The sequence below is a fragment of the Ipomoea triloba genome, chromosome 9 (genome assembly GCF_003576645.1).
Source record: "Ipomoea triloba cultivar NCNSP0323 chromosome 9, ASM357664v1".
NCBI lineage: Eukaryota > Viridiplantae > Streptophyta > Magnoliopsida > Solanales > Convolvulaceae > Ipomoea > Ipomoea triloba.
Window position 1 is genome coordinate 5,608,983 of NC_044924.1, and position 8,729 is coordinate 5,617,711.

General features: G+C 41.1%; 2 protein-coding genes across 2 annotated transcripts; both read left to right on the forward strand.

Moving 5' to 3' along the window:
• Nucleotides 1-3,070: 3,070 nt before the first annotated feature.
• LOC116029189 lies at nucleotides 3,071-4,258 on the forward strand. Its single transcript, XM_031271092.1, has one exon. It carries the CDS (start codon nucleotides 3,071-3,073, stop codon nucleotides 4,256-4,258), a length of 1,188 nt encoding a protein of 395 aa, XP_031126952.1.
• LOC116029190 lies at nucleotides 4,255-8,361 on the forward strand. Its single transcript, XM_031271093.1, has 4 exons — nucleotides 4,255-7,013; nucleotides 7,094-7,293; nucleotides 7,339-7,813; nucleotides 8,007-8,361. The coding sequence occupies exons 1-4, from the start codon at nucleotides 4,255-4,257 to the stop codon at nucleotides 8,359-8,361; spliced, it is 3,789 nt and encodes a 1,262-aa protein (XP_031126953.1).
• Nucleotides 8,362-8,729: the final 368 nt, after the last annotated feature.

Sequence of the window (8,729 nt, forward strand, 5' to 3'; positions counted from 1 at the left end):
CCCTCTTTGTTGTCCGTGTTTAGGTTCTTAGTAGTCATGCCCCTTTTGAGAGCGCAATTGTGCTACAAAACAGCCTGCACTTTGACGCTATTAATTTTATAATGTTCGGAACCCCCTTATAAATTATAATGGATGTTCTTTCACCAATATCATAGACTCATTGTGTATAACTATATATTGAAACAATTATTTATTCCTATATTATTATCTTTTACATCGAATCTTATTGTAAATAGTTAATTTGATTTGACAAGTATTGCAATCTTTTATAGATTCACTAATAGTATGAAATTTAATTAAATAAACATTTATATGAATTAATCAAATAATTATCACCCTTATACAGTTAAGTACACCGGGTGCCGCTTGACCAAAAGGTCTTTGGCAATTCTTTGAGAAAGTTTTATTTATCTATTTTGAATTTGGTCGTGATTACCGTGGTCGTATGTATTTAAGATTCACATATGCAAAACTAGAAATTATAATCTTAAATTTATAGCTAAAGAAGTACAAAGATATAATAAAGACAATACAAGATGAGTAGCAAACTTTGTGCATACTAAGAATGGAAAAAAAAAAAAAAAGTTTTCTTAAACTCCATTGTGAGTTGTGAGTTGTCAGTTTGTGACAATTAGTGATGACAATCTTGAGAACTCAGTTAACATAGATAGTAGTATCTTAATTTTTTAATAAATATTTTCTATTTTAATGACTTCTTAATATTACTTTTTCTTTTGCCTTGCAATGGTTTTTGTTTCAAATGATGCCTACTGAGGCTAAAATGAATGAGTTGATGAGCATAAGATGTATTAATTAAAAAGGGTCAAATTTGAGTCTCTTTTAATTATTTTATTTAACTGTTAGTGACATAAGTTTAAGTTTGATTTTAAATGTTGACTTGTAAACGAAAAGAAAAAAGAAAATTAAAGGTTGGGATTGTGCATGATGGTGAGAGCAATTTTTAAATCTTAACAAACACTAATGAATGCTTAACAAACGAACACGAATAAGATTTTTAAAAACTTAAAAAAATAAACACGAACACTCCAAAATCCTTAAGAAACGAACACGAACAGCCTCCGTTCGTTTATGTTTGGTTCATTAAGAGCCCTACCGCCAACACATGCCAAGTCTAAAAGTGTCTAAAATATGATAGTCTGATGTGTTAAATGACAAAAACAATGGTCTAGGACTAAATTTATAAATTCCACCAAAGACAAGGAACGTCCATTAGAATTAACTCATTGAGAAAAAAAAATTGAAGAGACAAATACTCATGCCTAAAATAGGGTTTCACTAGAAAAGCCATCGGAAGAACCAAAAGTGTCCAAAATATGATAGTCTAGGGTGTTAAATGGAAAAAACAATAATCTGTGATTAAATTTGAAATTACAACCATGCTGAAATTAACGACTTTAATTAATACAAAAATATTTTTAATTATTTTTTACTATATCAAGCGGATTAACCAAATGCAGAAATTTATTCCATTATTTCATGGTGTCTCCCATCATATATATATAGCATTTTCACCTTAATTTGTAAGTCTTATTTTCTACATCAGAAATAGAGCCTCCTTCCAACTACCCACAGTTGGTATGATTTTGTCTTTAAAATTGTAATCTCATTGCATATGTACATTCACGTCTATATTTCTCACACATACCTGCACGCACACGGCACACATACCTGCACGAACAACGCACAGACATATATATAGTTGTTTGTACTATGAAGCTATTCATATGATATCGATTAATGTTGTGTATATATATATATATATGTTTGTTTTGAAATATGATTAGTGCAAATGAATGTAGATTGAGGAGTAAGAATTGTCGATCCTGCCTCCGGAAGAGAAAGATAGTAGATTATTTGGTTGGAAAGTGGAGTATGTGAGCTTTTAATCTCAAAGATATTTTTAATGGTAAAATTGCTTGCAGTTTAGGTATATTTCTTGGTACCCTTAACTCTAATTCTAATGGCCTTTGTCTTTAAAATATTACCTAAGAATAATATGAAAATCGATACATTAGTTTATTCCAAAAAAGGTTAACTATTTACTTATTTTCTATAATGTCTTTATTGATTGACTATATTTTGAAAATTAATACACTAGTAAAATATATAATACCTATCAATTACATGTTAATCTAATTATTAAGAATGACCCTTATTGACTAAGATTGCATGGAAAACAAATTGACTAGGCCTAGTGAAATAAGTGATGACGTAATTTGCAACAATGTAAATACATAACCTTATTAGATTTTGTGTATGTATGAATAATGTAATACATTAAAAATATCAATCAATAATTTTGCAATTTAATGTTATAGAAATTTAATTACTTTATAGCTTTTAATAAATGACAATTTAAGAAAATAAGTGATTTTTACTATTTTTAACTTTATAGACTAAATTTAATGCACTTAGGAATCCTTCAATTCATTTAAAATTTAATTTTCACCAAGAACGTTTTACCATCCAGATTCAATCAAATACAAACATGAAGAAATATAGCAAAACTTTTTACCGAATTTTGAATAAATTGGGGTGCCCAATATTTTTCTCTCTAAAACGATTGCGGTTTTTCCTTTTCGACGCTGCGTATTTTAGGCAACTCTTCCGTCCCCTTCTGACCGTTGCGGCGGCCGGAGGCGGGTGGAAACTATGACAATGCCGGCCGAGCCGGTGGTACCTCCACCAGATGAGACCATGACAGAGGGGGAGGGCCATCAAAGGTCGAACAAGAAGTTCAAGGCCACGAAACGCTCTTTCGCAGAAACAGTGGGTACCCCTGTCTCCTTCAATGGCGAGGAAGCCCCCATCGCGGATGAGCATGAATGGGCTTTTGAGGATCCGGAGATTGAGTCTGACGGAGAGATGGAGGAGATAGATCCTTCCGACAGTCGACCAAGGGGGGAGAATCCCTAAAGAACTTCGGAGAGAATTGTGCCAAGAATGGAAACTTGCTTTGATTATCAAGTATCTTGGCAAGAATATCAACTTTAACGTCCTAAACCAAAGGATTCCAAACTTGTGGCGTTTACAGGGTAAGTACAAGCTTATGGACATCGGATATGGGTGCTTCGTAATAAGATTCGAAGATCGCAAAGACTACTTACATGTTCTACTTGATGGACCATGGAAGGTCTTTGATAATTACCTTGTGGTTCAAAGATGGGAACCAAAGTTCAAGCCAAGAACAACAAAGCTTTCAAAAATGGCAGTGTGGGTCAGATTGTCGAACCTCTACCCAGAGTATTTCAGGGACGATGTTGTTAAAATGATCCTCGAAAACATTGGAAAACCTCTTAAATTCGACAGAACGACGGCAGCACGAGAAAGAGGGCGTTTCGCGAGAGCAGCAGTAGAGGTAGACCTGGACAAACCACTGGTGACCGAAATTTGGGTGGAGAATGAGATCCAATTTGTGGAGTATGAAGGGTTACACGTCGTGTGTTTTGGGTGTGGCTTGGTTGGTCACAGGGAACAAACCTATCCGCTCAATAAGGCGAAGACGTTCGAAACATCAAGTATGGACTTGAATGCCACACCGGAAGCAGAACATGATGAGCCGCAGCAACCGACTCCTGCGACACAGACGGGAGAGATGAATTCGTCTCCCCAAAATGTTGATACAATTCCTGAAAAACGTCCCTTGGGTTCATGGATACTCGTTACCAGGAAAAAGAAACCGAGTGGACAGACCAATGACCATCGCCATGACAAGAACCAGACTCCGAAGACACGCAATAATGCCAACCGCTATGAGGTGTTGGGAGGGAGGGCTGGCTCTCAGAACGCTAACCGCAATAACTCTAAAGGAAAAGGTAAGGCTCCCATTAATGATGAAACAAGAGTTAATCCTGTCCCCGTGTCTTCGCAGGTGGCTCGTGGAGTGGCAAATCCCAGAACAAATTTGAATAACCCCAATGCCTCAAGACCGCCTAATGCGATCGCCTCCAGTTCGAGACAGCAGAATATCAAAAGGGGAGGCATGTATTCCCAGGGACGTGGCATGCACAGAGGTGGGGGAAGTGGAGGGCGTTCGGCAGCTCCAGACGGTCGTATGAACAATGCTTGGCTTAATCAGAATTCATCGGCTGGTGTGTTTACGTTCGGCCGTACGCAGTCAGCACCGAACTCCCAACGTAGTAATAATCAAGGCGCTAATGGTCTTGAGACTCCGAATGGTTCCACGCCTGGAGAGGGCGTTCGTCAAACCTCTTCGTCCGCCGTGGGTGATCAATGAAGTTCCTCTCTTGGAATTGTAGGGGCATTGTCAATGGGTGGGTCAAAAAGCACGTGAAAGAGTTGCTTAACACGTCCAAAGCTGATGCCTTATGTCTCTTGGAGATCCGCTCCCTTAAAGCTCAAGGGATGATTAATCTTGTTAGTCGTCTTGGTTATACTAAACATTTTCTTGTTGAACCGTTGGGTTTTGCAGGAGGCTTACTCTTATTCTGGAAGCACGAATACATCAATCTGGAAGTGATTGGTCATTCTTCGCAGTCCATTCATACAAGAGTCAAGATAGGTTTAGTTGATATGTTTTTTACCTTTGCTTACGTCAGACCAAACCTGGTGGCAAAGAAAAGGTTCTGGGATAATTGTAAGGTCTTGGGGGATAACCTGCAAGGACCTTGGATTGTCATAGGGGACCTGAATGACATCGCCTCGGGAGAGGAACAATGGGGTAGTGAGTCAACTTGTAACACGAGCTTACAAAGATTTGTTGATGCATATAGTAGTTGCGGCTTGTTCGACCCTGGGCATGTAGGGCCCAAGTTCACGTGGTGTAAGACTGTGGGGAACAGGGTAACTCAAATGCATAGATTGGATAGAGCTCTTTGGAATACGGAAGCGCAATTGGCTTTCCCGGAGGGAAAAACTGTCGTTCTACCAATATTATGCTCAGATCATAATCCAATTCTCTTTATGGACGCGGCCGGTTTACCCCCTAACCAGAATTCTCGTCCAAGGCGGTTCGAAGCAGCTTGGCTGACTAGAGAAGACTATGGTACAATTTGGAAAGACGCCACCAGGATCAGGGACCGTAGCATGGCCGATATTATTACGGACATCACTGAACAGAGTTTTTCGTGGAATCGGAATGTTTTTGGTAATATCTTCAACAGAAAGAGGCATTTGGAAGCGAGAATTTTAGGAATTCAACAGGCGTTGAGTTACACATCGTTAGCTAGCCTACAGGCCCTAGAAAGAAAGCTCATTAGAGAACTTAATGATGTTCTTGACCAAGAAGAAGCTTTATGGTTCCAGAAATCGAGAAAAGACTGGATTAGAGATGGAGACAGGAACACCCGTTTCTACCACACAGCAACGGTGATTAAAAGGAACAGGGGTCGGGTCCGATTCTTGAAAATCCAAGGAAGTTGGACGGACGAACCCGCAACCGTGTCTAACCATATTATTAATTATTATGTTTCCCTCTTTTGCAGGTTGCCTAGAGAAGATGGAGGGAACCTTGCCCAAATTGAGCCGAACCGCAAAATAACTACGGAACAAGCGAACAGGCTGTGTGGGAGGGTCACAATCGACGAAGTTAAAAAGGCGGTGTTTGGTATGAAGAAATATGGTAGCCCTGGTCCGGATGGGATACCGGTTATCTTCTATCAGCATTTTTGGGAAGAGGTGGGTACAGTCTTAACTGACATGGTCAACCAAGCGCTGGAAACAGGTATGGTTCACAAGTCCCTCTTACAGGCATGCATGACTCTGATCCCGAAAAAAGATACCCCGGAGACGGCTGCGGACTTTAGACCCATTACCTTACTGAATGTGGCTTTTAAAGTTATCTCTAAAGTTTTAGTTAACAGAATGAGACCCATCATGTGTAAGCTGATCAGACCCCATCAAAACAGTTTCCTGCCGGGTCGATCGACGCTCGACAATGTGATTCTCACTCAGGAGATTATTCATAACATGCACAAAAGAAATGGTAAGAAGGGACTTATGGCGGTTAAAATTGACCTCCAGAAAGCCTATGATAGTGTCGATTGGGAGTTTTTGGGAGATACGCTGGAAGGTTTTGGCTTCCCGAAAAAAGTTATCGACCTTATTCTATTTGCGCTCAAGGAATGTGACATCTCTATTATCTGGAACGGTGGCCGGTTACCGTCTTTTAAACCCGGGCGCAGTCTCAGGCAGGGGGACCCCCTTGCACCCTACCTTTTCAACCTTGTCATGGAGAGACTTGCTTATGATATCCATAAAGAGGTTTCTCTAGGAGATTGGAAACCCATCCGCATCTCTAGAGGAAGGACGAGTATATCCCACCTCTTCTTCGCCGACGATTTAATGCTCTTTAGTGAAGCTACAGAACACCAAGCTAATAAAATGATGGAGTGCCTACGCAGACTCAGCAAGGACTCAGGGTTGAAGGTAAACTTTACCAAATCTCAGATTTTTTGCTCACCCAACACTAATGCAAGTACGAAGCATCGTATTGCGGATTGTATGGGCATCCCCCTTTCGCCTCACTTGGACTCCTACCTCGGAATTCCCATTCTTAACAAGATGGTGTCGAAACAGACGTTCAATTACGTGATCGATAAAATGAGAAAGAAGCTCGCCATGTGGCAAGCCGATTCTCTTAGCATGGCAGGAAGGAGAGTTCTTGTTCAATCGGCCCTCGCCACGATTCCGACGTATACCATGCAATCAATGGCACTTCCAGTAAGTACCTGTAGCGAAATTGATAAAATCTGCAGGAACTTCTTATGGGGGCACTCCGAGGACACAAGGAAAATACACATAGTCAGTTGGGCGGAGGTGTGCAAACCCCGTGATGAGGGGGGCCTGGGTCTAAGGAGAGCAAGGGATTTTAATATGGCCTTTCTTACGAAATTGGGTTGGCAAATGTTGACCAATGAGACCAAACTTTGGGTGCAAGTAATGAAGGAGAAATACGGGAGTAATGGGGACTTACTTAACACTAATAAGTCCAATTGCTCTTGGGGCTGGCGTAGCATCATGAAAGGCAAGAGGTACTTGAAAAAGGAGTGAAATGGAAGATCGGTTCGGGATCGTCGGTCAACTTTTTGCATGATTGGTGGGTGGGGGACAGGCCTATCCCAACTTACCCCAACGTACAGGTTCCGACAAATAGCAGCAATGTTTTTGTCAATCAATTCATCGGCCGCGATAGAAACTGGGACGCCAATGCTCTTGCAGACCTCGTCCCCGAAAGCATTCTTAATGCCATCCGTGCCTCTCCGATCCCGGTCAGAGACGACCAAGCTGATACGCGCTCATGGTCGCACTCAGGTACGGGTCTCTTCTCAGTTAAGTCGGCTTACTCTCTTATTGCAGGTAACCAAGATGAAGAGGGTCCTTATGGTTGGGTGTGGAAAATCAAGTGCACCGAACACGTGAAATTGTTCATTTGGAAAATCATTCACAACGGGCTGCTTGTCAACTCAGAAAGGCGGAAAAGAGGGTTAGCGACACAAGGCGACTGCCCAAATTGCGATGAAGGAGAAGAAACTTTGGACCACATCTTTCGACGCTGTCATGTGGCTGTTGATTGTTGGAGGTTGGTTAATGGTCCAGCAAGATTCAACGCAAGTTCACACGTTCCACTTGTACGATGGATTGAAGAAAACTGCACAGGTACAAGGGGTGGTTCCAAGAACAACAATTGGAGCTCCTTCTTCCCGTGCGTCCTCTGGAACTTATGGAAGGCCAGAAACCAGTTCGTGTTCAAGAGCTCCCTCATTCCTGCAAGCGTGACCTACCGAAAAGCGAGCCAGGAAGCCCAGGAAGCACATAACATCTTGGTCAGAAGGTTCGGTCCCATGCGTGGTATTCAGGTTTGGGTTAATTGGTCCCCGCCACGGCAGGGATTCATTAAACTCAATACTGATGGAGCCAGAAAAGCGACTTCAGGCTTGGCGAGCGCAGGGGGGGGGGGGGGGTTTCCGTGATCACCTAGGGTCATGGGTCGTGGGGTTCACTTCAAAAATTGGGATGGCAAATAGTTTCATTGATGAGTTGTGGGGTCTCCGGGAAGGTTTGAAGATCGCAGTAAACCGGGGGCTCAAGAAACTCATTGTGGAAACTGACTCAAATGCTATGATTCAAGCCTTGAGCAAAGACGCAGACTCGCGTCCGGAAGCCGACACCTTAATCGCGGACTGCAAATTCCTTTTGAGTAAAATTCAAGAGTTAGAGTTGGCCCATGTTTTCAGAGAAGGGAATCAATGTGCCGACTATCTCGCGAACATGGGACAAGACAACCACTGGGGGACTTTAATTCTTAATCGCCCACCTGATGGGGTCATTAACATCCTCTCCAGGGACGCCATGAACGTCGCAACAAGGAGGATTCGCTAGTTTTTTCTCTGACCGGGGCTTAGCCCCTCTTCAGCACCAAAAAAAAATAGCAAAACTTTTTACCATATTAGCAACATTTAAAATATTTTTTACCATAGGTGCTTCTTGAACATTTAAAATTCCCAATTCTACCTCTGGAAGACAAAGAAAGCAAATTATTTGGGTGGGAAGTGGAAATAAAACTACGAACATGCAAAAAACATTATGACAAGGTAATGCATTTAATTTCATTTAATCTATTTCTCATTTTTTTATTTTTAATTTATCACAATAATTGTACATGTTATTTTAATTTATCAGTCGCTTTGTCAATCACTCTTTTTCCCCTTATGAATCTATTGAAAAAAAACAGTCTAAATACATTGAAT

Bases quoted from the DNA above. Each gene is read 5' to 3' on its own strand.
- LOC116029189 (XM_031271092.1), top strand. From the start codon at position 3,071: ATGGACATCGGATATGGGTGCTTCGTAATAAGATTCGAAGATCGCAAA.
- LOC116029190 (XM_031271093.1), top strand. From the start codon at position 4,255: ATGAAGTTCCTCTCTTGGAATTGTAGGGGCATTGTCAATGGGTGGGTC. The intron at 7,294-7,338 runs GTACGGGTCTCT...CTCTTATTGCAG, and splicing joins GCGCTCATGGTCGCACTCAG to GTAACCAAGATGAAGAGGGT. The intron at 7,814-8,006 runs GTTCGGTCCCAT...GATGGCAAATAG, and splicing joins CATAACATCTTGGTCAGAAG to TTTCATTGATGAGTTGTGGG.